The sequence below is a fragment of the Monodon monoceros genome, unplaced genomic scaffold (assembly GCF_005190385.1).
Source record: "Monodon monoceros isolate NGI ecotype Baffin Bay Population unplaced genomic scaffold, NGI_Narwhal_1 Super_Scaffold_11, whole genome shotgun sequence".
Taxonomy (NCBI): Eukaryota; Metazoa; Chordata; class Mammalia; order Artiodactyla; family Monodontidae; genus Monodon; species Monodon monoceros.
In genome coordinates this window covers 65,839,071-65,857,949 of record NW_021703767.1, presented here as the reverse complement: position 1 = coordinate 65,857,949, position 18,879 = coordinate 65,839,071, and the positions used below count along the sequence as shown (strand labels likewise).

Below are 18,879 nucleotides of genomic sequence, written 5' to 3'. Positions count from 1 at the left end.
TCTCTGATTCTCTTTCTTCTCTATGATTTTCAATCACTCTGTTCTCAGCTTTTTATCTCCTTTTCCTTCAGTCTCTGTCCACATTCTGGGTTTCTGGCCCTTTCACTCTGGGCTCTTTGTCTCTTTCTGTCTCTGGGTTTCTATCCCATTCTCTTGGTCTGTGGCACCCCCTCATATTTCTTTCCTCTTTAACTCTGGTGTCTATCTGTCCATCTGTTTCTCTCTCTGTAGGCTACTTCTTTTCAACCTCTTTCTCTGGGTTTCTGTACCCCTAATTCATTGGGTTTCTACCCATCCTACTCTCTTTGAATATTTGATCCTTTCTACATTTTTGTGTGGATTTCCATCTGTCCTGAGCCTTCCTCTTTCACTCTCTTGGTATGTCTTCTCTCTGAGCCTCTACTACTCCTTTTTGGGAATTTTTTAAAAAAGGAAAAATTTTCACTCACTATCCTGGCTTTTGACTTCAGTACTACATATCTTATTCTGTATGTTCATGTTCTACATAGTTGTATGAATAACTATTTTTAACCTTGTTAAGTATTCAAAATCTCATAAAAGCTTTCCCTTTTTGCCTCATAATATTTTTAGTTATTGGTTATGTAATATTCCTCTGGGTTTTTGTACTACATAATACTCTTAACTGTTCCCCTATTGTTATTTTTAATTTTAGAATTGTAGCTAAGCTACCCAAAAGTCTCATCATAATTTTTGTCCATAAGCATTTTCCAGCTCTGGGTTCAAGTAGGATGGCTGTTATATTTGACAGATATGTCCACTGACCACAGTTTGACTGAATGGTTATACCTATTTTGGTGACCTTCTCTTTATTGTACTCCACCCTGCCATTTTAAAGACTGTTTTTCTTTAGGAATTATACATAATCAGCTTTCAGCCTATAATTGTGGAAGAGAGTAGCCAATGTAGCTAGAAGAAGGAGGAATTAGTCAGGACAGGGACTAGAAATGTGACCAAATTAGTCCTAGTCATTAGTCTTCTGGTTGGAATTATTAGTATTTGCTGTAATAACTGGAGCATCATGTAGTCAATTAGTATACTCCAGGTTAACCAATAGATTTTATTAACTCTGATTTAGTTCAGAGTAATTAGTACTCTTTCTCCTTGATCAGAGAGAAATGGAATTTTTTAAAGGTTTTGAACAGTCTGGGCTTATAATAGTTTTGTGAATTCCAAGTATCTTAGAGAATAGTGTTTTTTAGTATTAATATTTAGCAATAGGAACCTTTCTCCCCCTAAATGAAATTTATGAAGAATCCCTGTTCTACAGGTAGAATAGATAAAAAACAAAGTTGTTCTGGTTGAAACTGGGATATGGGACCAGCTGACTTTACCTTCCCTTGAGTTGCGGCTCACCTTTGTAGAACCTTGGGTCTCTGTAGGAGTATGGAAATCATATTTTGTTTTTACAGGAGCCTTCAATTTTATTTAAATCAATTAATAGTTTTCTGTAAGAAATATTTCTCTAAGTAGCCTTACATATAAAAATGTTTTACCTGTGGTTCATCATAGATTGATTACTTGAGTGATAAAGGCTATCTTCCTTAAATAAAACTCTCCATTTGTATGAGAGACAGTTTAAATAGCAAGGTTTGCAAATTGATTTTATTCCTCATACCAGCTTTTCTATTGAGAGTAGCTGTGTGGAGGGCTGTGTTCAGAAAGTGAAGATTGTACCAGTGCTTCTGGGATCAGGGAGAAGAATGCTGTGCTTGATTATGCCTGTTTGTCACTAGCCCTGGAGAGGAAAGGTTGGGGTGAATCCATTCTGAAAAGTAAAGAGCTCTGGCTTTGTGTCCAGAAATATTTGGGTTTGCATCCTATTTGTGCCACTTGATAGCAGTATGACAGGGCAAGATATTTACCTTTGTAAACCCTTTTCAACCCCTGTCATCTGTACAGTAGGGATTTTGTAAGGAAAAAATGTAATAATGTTTACTAAGTGCTTATCATAGCACGTGGCATATAATTAACACATTAACTTACTATTTTACAAATTATTGTTTAATAATAGCAAATATATGTTGCACTTGCTATGCATCCAGACACTTAAACCTCACTGCAACCCAATGAAGAAAGGGTATACTGTTATTATCCCCATTTTATAGAAGAGGAAACTGAGGCAGTCACAGTTAAGTTACCTAAGAGTCCTACAACTACAGAGTGTCAAAGTTAGGAGTCAACTCCAGAGTCTGTGTCTCCAGAGTCTGTGTAATATTGCTATACCATTTAGCATAGAATGTAGATTTCTCTAGAAGCAGTGTGTTAGAAACGTAACACTAAAAATGTCTTAGTAGAGCTGCAGCGTTGGCGGCAGGGAAGAGTGCTCCCGCGGACCACTCTGCTTTCCCGCGCGGTGCCGCTTCCCGCCGCGCCTCTGCCTCCTGCTGGGCCCAGCCATCGGCTTCCTCCTCCCCAGACTGCCCTCAGCCCGCTCGCCGGCCAGCTCCGTTATGGCTCCCCGGAGCCCCAGCGTCGTGATTAGTGATGATGCACCAGGTTATGACCTAGATTTATTCTGTATACCTAATCATTATGCTGAGGATTTGGAAAAGGTGTTTATTCCTCATGGACTAATTATGGACAGGACCGAATGGCTGGCTCGAGATGTGATGAAGGAGATGGGAGGCCATCACATCGTGGCCCTCTGTGTGCTCAATGGGGGCTATAAGTTCTTTGCTGACCTGCTGGATTACATCAAAGCACTGAACAGAAGTAGTGATAGATCTATACCTGTGACTGTAGATTTTATCAGACTGAAGAGCTACCGTAATGACCAGTCAACAGGTGACATAAAAGTAATTGGTGGAGATATCTCTCAACTTTAACTGGAAAGAATGTCTTGATTGTTGAAGATATAATTGACACTGGCAAAACAATGCAGACCTTGCTTTCCTTGGTCAAGCAGCATAATCCAAAGATGGTCAAGGTTACAAGCTTGCTGGTGAAAAGGACTCCTCAATGTGTTGGATATAGACCAGACTTTGTTGGATTTGAAATTCCAGACAAGTTTGTTGTAGGATATGCCCTTGACTATAATGAATACTTCAGGGATTTGAATCATGTTTGTGTCATTAGCAGAACGGGAAAAGCAAAATACAAAGCCTAAGATGAGAGTTCAAGTTGAGTTTGGAAACAGCTAGAGTCCCATTGAAATCATCAGGAAAATTATCAAATGTTCTAGTTCTATGGCCATGTGCTTAGTAGATCTTATTGCATGTATCTTCTTAAGAATTTTATCCGTTTTGTACTTTAGAAAGGTCAGTTGCTGCATTCCTGAACTCTTTATTTGCACTGTGAGCCTATAGACTATCAGTTCCCTTTGGGTGGATTGTTGTTTGATTTGTGAATGAAAAGTCTCTTAAACCACACCACTATTGAATGAAAATATTGAAATTGTATCTGTAAGAAACATTGAAAGAGAAAAATATATTCGTTTTTTAATTGGTATTTTAATTTTTATATATTCAGGGAAGAACAGAAGTGATTGAATATTGTTAATTATACCACTGTGTGTTTAGAAAAGAAGCAGTCAGTTTCATATCGGTGACAGCATTTAGAGGTATCGTTATGTCGGATAAACCATATGTCCTGGAGTTATTTTAGTAAGTTTCAGTAGTATTAACTGTATTTTCCCACTTGTTCAGATTATTTCTGGCGAATCTCTGTCAACAGTTCCTTTTAAATACAGGTCAATAAGTTCTGAAAACCTACCACTTTTTGAAGTCTTCAATGTAAAAATCCTTAAAATAAAGGCTGTCTCTTTAAAAGAAAAAAAATGTCTTAGTAATGATTAACAAGGGGAGATTGTACAGTGTCTACTTTGTAGAACTTTTTTAGAAGAGAATAAATAGCCTTTTGCTGTATGATAGTAATAGTACTAATAGTAAATAGTAATACTAATAGTAAATAGTAATACTAGCCCAAACTTATATGGTGCTTACTATATGACTATAACCTAAACATTTTACTTACTCTTTTGTTTTTTGTTTTCTATTTTTTTGGAAGAGCTTTTGAGAGGATTGTTGTTAATTCTTCTTTAAATGTTTGTTAGAATTTGCCATTGAAACCAGCTGGCTTTGGACTTGTGGGGAAGTTTTTGCTTACTGATTCAATCTCTATTTGTCATACAGGTTTGTTGAGATTTTGTATTTCATCTTGAGTCATTTTAGTGATTGGTGTGTTTCTAGGAATTTATCAGTTTCATCTACATTATCTAATTCGTTGGCACACAGTTTATCGTATTCTGTTTAGTCCTTATTTCTATAAGGTCAGTAGTAATGTCCTCACTTTCACTTCTGATTTAGTTATTTGTGTCTTCTCTCTGTCAGTCTAGCTAAAGGTTTCAACTTTGTTGATCTTTTCAAAGAACCAACTTTTGGTTTTCTTGAATCTATTGTTTTTTTCTGGTCTCTTATTTTATTTCTGGTCTAATCTTTATTATTTTCTTTCTTCTAGTAGTTTAGGTTTAGCTTCCTCTTCTTTTTCTAGTTTTTCAGGATGTAAAGTTAGGTTATTGACTTAAGATCTTCTTAATGTAGGCATTTACAGCTGTAGATTTCCCTGAGTACTGCCTTCACTGCCTCCCATAAGTTTTGGTATGTTGTGTTTTTGTTTTCATTTATCTCTTAAGTATTTTCTAATTTTTCTTGTTTTAGAGTATGTTGTTTAATTTCCTTTGACCTGTTGGTTGTTAACAATGTGTTGTTTAATTTCCACACATTTGTGAATCTTTTGGTTTCCTCTGTTATTGATTTCTAGTTTTATTTCATTGTGGTTGGAGAAGATAACTTTGTATAATTTCAGTCTTTTTAAACTTATTGAGATTTGTCTTGTGACCTAACATATGACATATTCTGGATAACATCCCATGTACACTTGAGAAGAATTTGTATTCTTCTGTTTTGGGGTAGAATATTCTATATTAATCTGTTAGGTCCAGTTGGTTTACAGTGCTGTTCAAGTCCTCTGTTTTTTTTATTGCTCTTCTGTCTAGATGTCCATTATTGGAAGTGGTGTATTAAAGTCTCCCAGCTATTGTTGTAGAATTGCTTATTTCTTCCTTCACTTCTATCAATATTTGTATCATGTATTTGGAACTCTGTTGTTTAGTGGATATATTATATAATAGTTATATCTTCTTGATGAATTGACCCTTATTAAAATATAATGTCTCGAATGCCTTTTATTTCTTTTTCTTGCAACTGCCCTGGCTAGAACCTCCAGCATGATGTTGAGAAGAGATGAAGGCAGACATCCTTGTCTTGTTTCCAATTTTAGAGAGAAAAAGTATTTAGTCCTGCATTTTTAAGTGTGATTTTTAGCTGTGTTTTTTGTAGATGTCATTTATCAGGTTGAGGAGGTTCCTTGCCATTGCTAGTTTGTTGAGCGTTTTTATCATGAAATGTTGTATTTCTTCAAATGGTTTTTCCCCCATCTGTTGGAGTTTTTGTCCTTTATTCTATTAATAAAGTATTTTACATTAATTTTTTGAATGCTAAACCTGCCTTGCATTTCTGGAATTAATAACATTTGGTCATGGTGTATAATTTTTATATGTTGCTGGATAGTATTTTTTAGAGGATTTTTGCATCTGTATTCATAAGGAATATAAATTAGTCATCTTTCTTTCTTTCCCCTTCTTGTGATGTCTTTGTTTGGTTTGGTATCAGGGTAATACTGGTCTCATAGAATGAGTTAGGAAGTGTTTTTGTCTTCTATTTTTTTGAAAATTTTTGTGAAGAATTGGTATTGATTCTTCTTTGAAGGTTTGGTAGGTTTCTCCAGTGAAGCCATTTACAACAGGTCACTTTTTGTGGTAAATTTTAAATTACTAATTCAGTTACTTTACTTGTAATAGGTGTACTTAGATTTTTTTATTTCTTCTTTTGTCCATTTTGGTGATTTGTTCATTTCATCTAAATTATCTTATTTATTGGTATAAAGTTTATACTTTTGTCTTAAAATTCTTTTTGTTTCTTTAAAGTCAGTTGTGATGTCTCGTCTTTCATTCCTGGTTTCAATAATTTGAGTCTTATGTTTCTTGGTCAGTCTAGCTCAAGGCCTGTCAATTTTGTTGATTTTTTTTTTTCAGTGAACCAACTTTTGATTTCATTAAGCTTTTAAAATTGCTTTTGTATTCTCCAGTTTATTTATTTATGTTCTAGTCTTCGTTATTTTCTTCCTGTGGGTTTATTTTGCCTTTTTTTTCCCCTAGTTTTTTAAGCTAGAAGTTAAGCTTATTGATTAGAGATCTTTCCTCTTTTAAATGTCACTTATTGGTCAGAGGCTATGCTTAAAGTCCCATTAGCCAGTTATATTTTTATCCTTTACCATTGGATGTTTGAGTGGCTTGGGTGCTGCTATCATAGTTCAGGGAGTTCATATTTATTTGCCACATGTTGAACCAGGGACTAGTAGCTTGGACTTTCCTCTCTGATTGCTCCTGAGAGGGTACAGCCTTGGGCATTCAGTCTTTTTGACTGCCAGGATGAATGTGATTCTACTTCCTGGGAGTTGCTCTTGAGTCAGTTTATTGTTTAGTCAAATGTTTGGTCAGAGGTTGCTTGTAAGCCCCTTGTGCCAGTGATGCTTCTGCTGTACGTTGATGTATCTGTGTGCAACTTGGGGAATGCTTCAAGTTTGTCCTGCATGCTGCTCAGCTAGCACCTGTACACATTGGGGTTTTTTGGGGGGTTTTTTGGGTTTTTTTTTTTTGCAGTACGCGGGCCTCTCACTGCCGTGGCCTCTCCCGTTGCGGAGCACAGGCTCCGGACGCACAGGCTCAGCGGCCATGGCTCACGGGCCCAGCCGCTCTGCAGCATGTGGTATCTTCCCGGACCGGGGCACGAACCCGTGTCCCCTGCATCGGCAGGCGGACTCTCAACCACTGCGCCACCAGGGAAGCCCTGTACACATTCTTATCGACCTCCAGAGATGACTGTAATCCCAAGTAGGCTCTTCTTGGCTATCTCTGTCCTTGGTTCTATTAAATTTCTGGTGCCTTGCCTTGTTTGTGTCATGAACCTACCAGCCACCTCTTAATTGCTCTCCAAAAAGATCTCCACTGTTTTTAGGCAACGCCTATAGGCTAGAGTTCTTCCTACTATATTGCAAATAGTCTCTTTCAGCAGAGCACTTAGCCTGCCTTTCCCTCTGGACAGAGCCCCTTTTCTACTGCCCTAGAACTGGGGTGAGAACTCACTTTTCCCAGAGTAACATCCCCACTTTATGTAGGGCACTGGAGGAGGCGCAGTGCAATGGCAACCCCTGGTCTTCACAAGTTGGCCCTCTCCAAGTGGGAGATCTTCCCTGTGAGCAGATTGAGAATGAGGCTCTCGGGGCCGTAGCCTACTCTGCCTGGAGTAGGCCTTCTCTGGCTTACTAGTGGGGACTGAGTGGGGGAAGGGAGACACAGTTCTCTTGGCTGGGATAAGTCTTTTGCAACTTGGGATGCAGCTTTTCCCTCCTGGGGTGAAACCATAGTTCCTGATTGGTTGCTGAGCAGAGAGGGTGCTGTCTGGATTGAGAGTGCTGGGTAGACCTTTCCGAACATGGAGGTAGGATGGCAGGGTAAAGGAGCAGGTCTGTGCTGAAATGCCATAGACTCTTGCAGTTCTTACCAAGATTTGCTTCTTCACTTGCTGTGCGCCCTTAGAACAATTTCCAGATACTTTACACGACTGTTTGCTAATCATTTTATCATTTTGCTTTGCTGAGGAGAAAATTTGAACTCCTTGTGCTGCTATTTCAGAAGTCCTGCTCTCCCTCTTACTATTTTCTACACTTTGTGGACTGCTTAGTGAAATTGTTATTCTAGATAGAAAAGATGAATAAAAAGAGGCCTCCAACTATACTGGGTGCATACTGTAGTGTAGAGGGATAGACTAAAAAGTAATGACTGAGCATATGCTAATCGTCTATGTCTGTTTACCTCATTAGCTAAAAAAATTTTACGTAAACACAAAAAATTAGTACCTTTTACTAATACTTTATAAAACATATACCAAAATAAATATTTTAAAACATTAAATAAATATATCCTATATATAATTTTTATCACATTCAAATTCTCAGAGATATTCTTTTGGTTAACTGTAGAATTACATAATGTCTTAAATCGTGAATAAAAATACAAATTTTCTTTTAAAATTTTATGATTTATAAAGTGCTTTTTTTAATGCACTTTTGTCATTTAAGCATCATAACAGTACTCTAGATAGATAATAGTACTATTTCGTTAGTTTTATCATTGGCAATATTGGAGTCTTGTGTGACTAAAGAATTTGTCCAATGTTGTATAGTTAGTTAGTAACCATGGGAACCATTTTCAAACATAGATTCTTCAACTATAAAGTCTGTGTTCTTTCCTACCTCCTATTCTCTTCACATTGTAAAGTTTACTTTATTTCATTTTACTGGCACTGTGTAGTGTTTTAGGTACAAAGTATAAGATCTGTCTAAATGAGTTTGAAGAAGGACAAGAAGAGAAATAATACTGCAAAGTGATACATGGAAAGACAGTTATTTGTACTATGAACAGAAATAGGATGGAGGAAAGTAATAAATTATCCAGAGGAGTCAGCAAAGGAATTACATAGGAGAGGTGATGCTTATTCAGGGTTTTGAAGGCCAAATAGGAGCTATTTTGATAACTAGTGCAGAATAAGTATGTGTCAATTTAGAAGTCCAGGATGTTTGAAAAGTTTATTGCAGTTAAAGAGCATAGTCTGTGTAAGGAGATACAGGTATTTCGAAATTTCAGGTATATGAAGTTAGGGGAGTGTGGGGACAGTAGTGGGAGGTGAAGCTGAGGAAGTAAAAGTGGATTCATAATTGTTTGGGTCAAGGTCAGCCTCCCTATATGAAAAGGATATTTTGTTATGTTGTTGTTTTAAATTAAATGAAACCCTGTTATAGAAATGACATACATATAGAAATGGTATACAAAGTTATAGCTAAGTGTATACATGGCCAAGTTTACAAAATAAACCCCCATCACTTTTTTTTCTCTCACCTTTCTTACTGTGTGAAAATTATTGATAGCAAGGAATTTTATTCACGTAAATAAAGAGGTTGCCTAAATAAGGCCAGTTTTGTATCTTCCTTAAAATTTTATGGTGATTTCTACTAAAGTGGTACATTGATAATCTGGATGAAACTTTTACTGATGAAATGCTGACATTTTTATTGGAGTGTGACCTAGAGAATAAATGTATAGGTAATGTAAAACTCCTGCAGTGGATGAATTGTCAAGACCTCCTCATAAATTATAAATGTTACTAACAGCAATAAGATGCTAACGATCATCTGCTTGAAAATGTTAATCTAGGAGTTTCTTGTTAATGTCAGTTATTACCATGTTTTAATGTTATTTTAATATTTTACTAAAACTAAAATATTATTACATTCATATTATAAAAAAATTGAGGTAACACAGAAGGGCAGTAGACAACAGTAAAATCTTCTTTACCCTAATCCCTAACTCCCCAAATCCCTTTCCACAGAGGTAAATTTCCTATGTGCATTTATGAGCACATATATCATAGGTTAATATAACAGCATAATAATATGGCCTTTATGTCTGTGTGCGTAGACACTGCACCCAGTTTCCTCTGTTGTTAACATCTAATGTTAGTATGGTACATTTATTATAATTAATGAACCAGTATTGATAACATTATTATGTATCCATAGTTTATTCAGATTTCCATAGTTTTTGTCTGTTTGTTTTTTAATATTTATTTACTTATTCGGCTACACTGGCTCTTAGTTGAGGCATGCGAGATCTAGTTCCCTGACCAGGGATCAAACCCAGTGCCCTGCATTGGGAGCACGGAGTGTTAACCACTGGACCACGAGAGAAGTCCCAGATTTCCTTAGTTTTTACCTAATGTCTTTTTTCTCTTCCATGATCCTGTTTAAGCTACCATAGTGCATTTAGTTATTATGTCTCTTAGGCTCCTCTTGGCCCTGGCAATTTCTCAGACTTTCCTTGTTTTTGATGACCTTGACAGTTTTGAGGAATGCTAGGTAGAGATTTTGTGGACTGCCTCACTATTGGAATTCATCTGATGTTTATCTCATAACAAACTAGGGCTATAGGTTATTTGGGAAAAGACCACAGAGTGCTATTTTCATAACATCATATCAAGGGTATGTGCTATCAATAAGAATTGCTATTAATCTTGATTACCTGGCTGACCTTGTATTTTTCAGTTTTCTCCACTGTAAAGCTGCTCTTTTTCCCCCATTTCCATGCTGTATCCTTTGGAAGGAAGTCACTATCCATAGCCCACAGCTAAGAAGAGGGGAGTTATTTTCCTTAAGGGCAAAGTTGCTACATAAACTATTTGGATTTCTTTTGCGTGAAAGATTGTCTCTTCTCCCCCATTTATTAATCTGTTATTTACTTATATCAGTGTGGACTCATGCATATTTATTTTATACTTTGGGTTATAATCTAATACTACTTTATTTTATTAATCAAATTGTTCCTGCTTTGGTTATTGGGAGCTCTTTGCAGTTAGCATCTCTTCTCCTTTGACATACCTCTATTAATGTGGGTCTCAGTTTTGTTTTGGTTTGTGTTTTTGAGCATGTCTACTTTCTGGCATATAGAGTATTTTAAATTTCTTTTCACAAATCTTCAATCATCTTTGTGTGTGTGCATGCACATATACATAAGCGTACACATATGGAATTGTTTTCATAGACTTAGTTCGTAGAAATGGCATTGCTGGGTTGAAATGGGTGTCTGTTCATCTTCACTTTGGGATGAATATATTAGCCCATTGACTTCCCAAAAGATTGCAAGAGTTGGGACATTCACCAGAAGTGTATAATGGTGCATTTTGGACAGTGACACTGTTCCAATACTTAGTTCTCTCAGATTGAATTTTCTTTTCCAATTTGATATATAAGAAATGGTAGCTGATTGTTATTTTTATTGCATTTCTTTAATTATGAATGAGGTTGAGCATCTTTCTGCATTTTTGTTTGCCATTTATATGGCTATATATTTGTGCCCCTTTCCATTTTTTTCTATTAGAATGTTAGTCTTTTGTTATTGACTTATAAGAGCCATTTGCATTTTGTAAATTTATTTTATTTATTTATTTATTTATTTTGGCTGTGTTGGGTCTTCATTGCCACGCGCGGGCTTTCTCTAGTTGCATTGAGCGGGTGCTACTCTTCATTGTGGTGCGCAGGCTTCTCATTGCGGTGGCTTCTCTTGTTGCGGAGCACAGGCTCTAGGCGTGTGGGCTTCAGTAGTTGTGGCTCACGGGCTCTAGAGCGCAGGCTCACTAGTTGCGGCTCATGGGCTTAGCTGCTCCGCGGCAGGTGGGATCTTCCCGGTCCAGGGCTCAAACCCATGTCCCCTGCATTAGCAGGTGGATTATTAACCACTGCGCCACCAGCGAAGTCCCATTTGCATTTTAAACAAAAACAAGTTAGTTCTTTGTCGTGTGTAAGCAAAATTTTTTTCCAAATTGTCGTATTTTTATTTGGTTTGTTCTGTTATTTTTTTAAAGTAGTATAAATATTTTACATTTTTATGTAATCAAATTGGCATTATTTTCCTTAATAGCTTATAAATATTTTGCCCTACAGTATTTGCAAACATCTTTTGTTCTGGTACATTTTTATGTAAATTTGGTATTTATTTTCTTTGAAGGTGTGAGATAAGGATGAAGCTTGCCATAATCATTGTTGTATGCTAGGTTCTCATCTCTTTCCCCATTCTCTCCCTCAGTCTCCCAAGCAAAAGAATGTTTCTCTTTCCTAGCCCACACCCACTTTACTGTTAGTATTATTTCCATCTTTAGCCAGCCTGGCACATTCATCAGGCAACTGCTTTGAAGGCTATTCTGCTAGTGCAAGTTCCCTAAACCCAATTCTGAGGAGAATCCAGGTCTATCATGATACTTTGTTGGATTTTTTTTTTTTTTTTTTTGCGGTACGGGGGCCTCTCACTGTTGTGGCCTCTCCCGTCGCGGAGCACAGGCTCCAGACGCGCAGGCTCAGCGGCCATGGCTCACGGGCCCAGCTGCTCCACGGCCCAGACCGGGCACAAACCCGTGTCCCCTGCATCGGCAGGCGGACTCTCAACCACTGCGCCACCAGGGAAGCCCTGTTGGATGTCTTTTTACTGGGTTCTCTTATATGCTGCTTTGCATCCCATCAAATTTTTAGAATGCTAGCATGGTTCTACTTAAAACTGCAGCTTCAAGCAATTTTGTTTCCCTGACTTGAAAAATTATTTGGGGGTAAGAACATCATAGTAAGTAATGTCTGTCTTCCAATGGATGAAGTTATCACAGCTTTTGCTGAGTTTTTGTTAGGTGTGATCAAAATTTTGTCATTTAAATTTCTTAACTCAGTGAACAGTTTTAGAGTGGAGTTCATAGAGGAGGGATTATCAGCAGTTAGAGAATAGTTTATTAATAAAAATGATAACTGAACCATTGAGAGAAATATTCCCGAAGTTGTACATCATGTAATTTGGAAGCCTAGTAACTGTTCTCTGAAATAGTACTTTCTCATTATGTTAGTAGACTGTTTTCAGAATCTCCAGCTAAATGATACTCTTTATGTTGTATTTTATACTTAGCTTTTACAGTTCACTGCTAATCTGTGAATATTCAGGCATTCTGTTTGATAACTCAAAAGAGAGAGATTACATTAAGAAAACAGCAGGCCTGAGATTTTCCAGAAAATTACAAGTGATAGAAATGCAGAATCCTGATCCTTCTTTCTTCTTGAAATATTAGTGTCCTCAGTCTCATGAATTATCTTTTACGTAAACCTCCAGACAAAGCTACTTTGGAAACGTGAAAATAGTAGTTTCTCTGCTGTGATGACATTTCCTAGGAATGGGCACTTCCCCCTCAGGGATTACTCCTGATGCTGTTAAATTTACAGCAGAACATCTGTAGGTTTAACAAGAGCATTTAAAGAATATGATGTTGAGCCCATTTATTTCAAATTGGCATTGGTGGTATTACTTGTTGTTAGTTTTGGTTTTCAGTCTTAGGACCAGTTGTATATATATATATTTTTAAGTGGATTTGATTTGAATACAAGCACAGAGCCATGAATTGAAGGGTTGTTCAAAGTGCCCTTGAGTATAGACACCTCCAGTGTCTCAGAAAATGAAGATAGTCAAAATGACAACTTTTAAATGTCAGAGAGACAGTTATACTTACAAAATGGACAGACCTCCTCTATGGTGCTAAAGAAAATTGACAAGTTGTTGATTAGTTAATGGAGTGAATAAATAAAATTTATTTGAGCAAAAAGATAAGCTTATATTAATCTGCAAAGTACTGCTCCAAATATAATTTGAGCCTCCATATTTCTCATAGTATAATAAATGAGAACTTTTGACCTATCGCAGACATGGTTTCGATAACCTTCTTTTGATGTGTTTTGTTTTGTTAATATTATGAATAAAATATACTGCCTAAAAATGGATATCATCAGTACATCAAATGAAGCCTGAACTGTACAAAGTAGAGTGGAATTATCTTTGTTGATCTGAACACAATACTTCTGCTGTAAACTAATACTGAATCAAATTTTTTCATTAGCTGCATCTCAATGTTGATAACTTTTGAGCTCTGTTCAGTTACACCTATCATTTATTTTCCAGATGAATTACTAAGTCTTAATCTGTCATTCTACGTAATAAATTGATACTTCGATTTTAATCATAGGGTTTTATATTTATCTTTGTTAAGTTTTATTTTGTGGGTTTGGCTTAGCATTCTAGACTACTAGATATATTTAGTCTTCCATTTTAAGCCATTCTTCCTAGGTTTGTGGCAATATTAGGTGGTTGTGTTAAAGTCAGAAAATTGTAAATTGACTGCCAGATTCATCCTCTGATGTGTTTTATTTTGCAAGCACATTGTTAATTTTTTTTTTTTAATTAGAATGCTTTTAGTTAAGTCTTGTACTATCTGATTTACCAACCACTGCCTCTTACTGCATTATACATTTTGGCTTCACACATTTACATTTGTTGTTTAGCCATTTGCTCTTGCATCCCCTAATGAAGGAAATCATTTACAATAATTTGATTAGGACAAGGGAAGAACAGAGTTTGTAGCCCTACAACTAGAAATCTTCCTTGAACTTAGTATTCATTTTTTAGTCTTTTTATTCTTCACTTTTGGTATGATTATTTAGCAAATGAATTAAATTACCATACATATCTCCAGGTCATTTATAAATATATTGTGATTAACTTTGTCAAGTGATTTATTAAAATCAAGAAACCTTGTAATCAAATAATAGTTAAAAAAGAATAATTTTGGCATCCGTATTAATGATCCTTCCAAAACCCAAGACTTACCATTCCTTGGGTTCTACTTACACAGCAACCCCTTCAACACCAGTTCAGCATTTTCTATTTGTTTATTCTCTTTATCAGACCTCACCTTCACTTGGAACTAATTCTTACCTAAATCTTGATCTTTGAAATTTTCTTCCCTTAGCCCTAAGCATTGCTTTTGCTACCCTCAGTTTTACATATAACCTATCTCTTATTTTACAAGAAATAGGGTCATCAGACATACATTCATTTTATTTATTCTTTCTAACACCTAATCACTTATTTTAGATGTACAGGGGGAAAAAATGTGGTATCGTTCCTTTTTAAAGATGATAAAAGTTAAAATTAAGTATTATGTGCCAGGTAATATGCTTCAAGAACTGTATATGATTATTTCTAATAATCTCATGACAGTCTTTTAAAGTAGGTATCATCATTAGCACTATTTTACAGGAAACTGTGGCTTCAAGAGGTTAAGTAACTTGCTGTGGTCACATAACTTGTAGTAGCAGTGTTGGGACCTCCGTGTAGTTTGTGTGACTCATGCTAACCTTGCCTTTTAATTACTACATGGTATAACTTCTCTGTGTTCTTGTTTTCCTGTTCTTGTGATGTTCAAGAACCTTGTTTCATCAGTTGTCCCTTTTCTTTTGTTTCTTAAAACTTTTCTGTCTTTATCCAGTCAGCATACAAATAAATTTGGGTCTCTTAGCCACTAAAAACTACAAACAAAAAGCACATTTAAAATTTTTCTTTGACTTTTGTTTCCCCTCAAGTTACCAGCTCCCAGCTCTCTCCTTACTTTCACCACTAGAGATTTTGTAAGAACAAACTAAATTAACTGCCTCCTATTTCTTACCTGCCATCTACTCACTCATGAACTCAGTACAGGTTGGTTGCTATTGGCACCATGGTCTGAAACTGCTCTTTCCAACAGCGTCACTGAACCATGGTATACCAGATCCAACAGCCTTTTCAATCCCATCCTTCCTGCCATTGAAACACTTTGCTGTTCCACATCTCGTCATTATTGAAACTCAACTTTCGATCTTTCGATGCTAGTCTTTCCTTGCTCTTTTATGCCTCTTAGTTCTCATTGCTGAGTTGTCCCCTAATGTCTTAAGGGAAATTTCATTCTTAATTTTCAAGGATCTTATGCTCAGTCCTTTCCTCACTCTCTTACTGTGTACACTCTTCTTAGGTGAGTGATTCTTGTTCTTACAGTTTCAGCTATTGCCTAAAGCTCTAGCTATGCTCTACTCTTGTTTTCTGAGTTTGACTTGACCAACCACCTATGTATTTCCAACCACCTATGGAACAAAGCTACTTAAAATGTTCTGATATTCATTAAATAAAAGTTCAGCTTTTTCCCTCACACCTTTTTGCTCTTTTTACATTCCTTGTCTCATTACCTGCCTAGTTGCCCAGGTTTAGAGACTGTTAAATTAATCCAAACTTCTTTGTTTCTCAGGTTCTCTATTACTCTCTTGTTTAGCTAGCCAATATACCTGTCTCCCACCTCCTTTTTTAAAAATCCTTATTACCTATGCCCTAGTCTAGGCTTGGATCCTTGTAGAAGGTTTCCAGCTGCTCACACTGCTTTCATTATCATCTTCCCAACTTCCCCTTCTGCCTTTAAGTCCAGGCTAGTGGATACTAGCCTGGACTTAAAGGCAGAGGTCCCAGGATATATATGAATTTGGGAGTCATCGGTATATAGTAGTACTGAGCCATTAGACTGGATGAGTGGGCTTACACAAAGAACAGAGGTCTGAGGACTGAGCCTTAGGATCCTCTATTCCTTAAGAGATAAAGGAGAATAGAAGGAACCAGAAATAGAGAGCCAGAAGAGCTGTCTTTAAGGTAGGATGAAAACCAGAAGAGTATAGTGTTCTAAAACCCAAGTGAAGCAAGTGTTTCAAAGAAGGGAATGTGATCGACTATGTCAGATGGTAGTGCTAAGTCAAGTAAAAGAGAGGGAAAGATGATGCCTGAAAATTAGCACTGAATACAGCAACAAGGAGATTATTGATCTTGATGAATAATTCTTGTGGAATAGTGGTGGTGAAATTCTATTGGAGTAAGTTTTAGAGAGAATGAGAAGAGCCAGGTATTGGAGAAAGTCAGTTCAGACATCTCTTGAAGAATTTTGCTGTTAAAGGGGCCAGAAAATAGGATGGTGGTGATTAGTGCGATTAGAGAATTTTTTTAACGATGGAAGAAATAACAAGTTTATGTGCTGATTGTAATGCTCTCACACAGAGAGAATAATCGACAGAGAAAGAAAAATTACTGAAGCAATGAGTGTAAATAGGAAAAGCAGAGTAGTTTGTTTACATGCAGCAGAGTTTGCCTTAGAAGGGAGCTTGGTCAGCTTATCTCTAGTTAGAGTAGTGAAGGAAAAGCATCTGGGGGTAGATGCTGGTAAATGGATACATGTAGTGGTACAAGCAAGGTATCAGCTGAGGGTGAGGATGGGAGAAGAGTTTAAAAACAGGCCTTTGCTATTGTTTACTAACTCCCTTGTTAGAGAGTGAGGGTAATGTTAGACCATGGAATTTAAGCTGGATATGGAGGGAAGAGAGGAGAACATGAAAGACTGAGGGAAAGTGAAAAGGTAGTAGTGTCAATGGCATGCTGCCTCACTAAACTGTTTCCTGAGATCTGCTCTGTTCTTTGACCTCACATCCTGTTTTGTTTTTTTTTTAATTTATTTTTGGCTGTGTTGTGTCTTCATTGCTGCGCGCGGGCTTTCTCTAGTTGCGGTGAGTGGGGGCTACTCTTCGTTGCGGTGCGCGGGCTTCTCATTGTCATGGTTTCCCTTGTTGTGGAGCATGGGCTCTAGGCACGCGGGCTTCAGTAGTTGTGGCACGTGGGCTCAGTAGTTGGGGCTCGCGGGCTCTAGAGCGCAGCCTCGGTAGTTGTGGCGCATGGGCTTAGTTGCTCTGCAGCATGTGGGATCTTCCTGGACCAGGGCTCGAACCCGTGTCCCCTGCATCGGCAGGCGGGTTCTTAACCACTGCACCATCAGGAAAGCCTGACCTCACATCTTGAATACAGTTTTCTCTCTGCCTGAAATGCCCCTTTCATACTCAATTTAGATGACATGTCTTTTACCTGCATCCTTACTTCCTCTGCAATGACTACTGACATAGAAAATGCTCAATAAATGCTGAAAATTGAAATTATTCACTTTAGTTTGGCAGGTAAGATGATTTCAAACTGGGAAGATTGTGAAGTTTTACCTGAAGATTTTCCTACTCAGTAGCCAGTTCTAGACTTGAACACAGTGATTCTCAACTTTGTGTTCTGCTTCAGTTTGCTTATCTGATATTATTCACATGAACAGGGTGAGGGTAGCACTCTCTTCTTCTTTCCTACTTGGTACTTAGTTGGAATTCCCTTCTTTCTTTCCACTGATCTTGGATTGGTGTCTTTATGCTGCTGTGAATGGATGTTTAAACATATGACCTGCAGTAAACTTGTGAGTATGGTAACTCGCTGCCTTATAAGTTATTCTTTTTTTTTTTCAGTTAATTGTAGAAGACAAGTGGTTATTTTACTAATTATAGACTAATTAACTAATAGAACTAATCAAATAACCATAGAATCTTTTTTAAGGAGAAATTTTGAAGTCCAACTTTTCATGCTATAGTTGAAGAAATGGAAGCTTAGAGAGATTAAATGGCTTGCATACATCAGTTAGCAGAGCTAGGGCTAGAAATGCACATTTCTTAGCTCCCAGTTCAATACTTATTTTACTACCATGGCACCTTTCCTGATAGGATATAAGGGCAATGATTCTCAAACTAGAAAATATGAAATTTTGTGACAGGTAATATCCTCTAAAATCATATAACCAAAATAACAGTTTAAATATGACTAGGAATCTTAACAGTCTTGAAATGGCTGTGTTTTTCCCATGAAATTGTTAGTAAAAAAAAATGTGGTAGATTTGTTTTTACTATTATGGTTATATTCTGAATTAATTTTGTATAATTAAAATTGAACACATGAATCTTTTCTTTAAAAATCTGAATAAGTGAATGTATAGAGAATTTACTCTAATTTGAATATTTAAAGACTAGTTCTTAATCTTGTTTTTTTGGTTTGTTTGTTTTTAATAAACTCTTTCAGAAAGATGAGGTCTATCTTAATCTGGTGCTGGACTATGTTCCGGAAACAGTATACAGAGTTGCCAGACACTATAGTCGAGCCAAACAGACGCTCCCTGTGATCTATGTTAAGGTATGTAAAAATGGAGCAATTTACCATTTTAGTTATTATGAACAAGCGAGAGTGCTGGGTGTATTTTAACTATATTATTACATCTCATTCTGAGGGGGGAAAGCTGCAAAGTAGGTATTGCTAGAGTTTCATTAAATTTTTGTACAGTTTTAAAGCGTGAAGTCTTCCCTTTTTAAGCTTTCATGACACAGGTGTTAAAGATACTTGTCATCTTTCTGACAAATGAACTTTTTCACAGACAATTATGGGTTTTAATTTTGCTACCTATAGCACCT

At 36.8% G+C, this 18,879-nt stretch overlaps 1 protein-coding gene and 1 pseudogene across 2 annotated transcripts in view; both read left to right on the top strand.

Annotated features, from left to right (window-relative positions):
• The window catches only part of GSK3B (glycogen synthase kinase 3 beta), a 197,517-nt gene that overhangs the window by 101,147 nt on the left and 77,491 nt on the right, over positions 1-18,879 (top strand). For both annotated transcript variants that reach the window (XM_029215533.1, XM_029215532.1), the window contains exon 4: positions 18,494-18,604. In XM_029215533.1, the coding sequence (XP_029071366.1) occupies positions 18,494-18,604 (111 nt within the window). The remainder of the gene's footprint in view (positions 1-18,493; positions 18,605-18,879) is intronic.
• Positions 2,306-3,127, top strand: LOC114891320 (annotated as a pseudogene).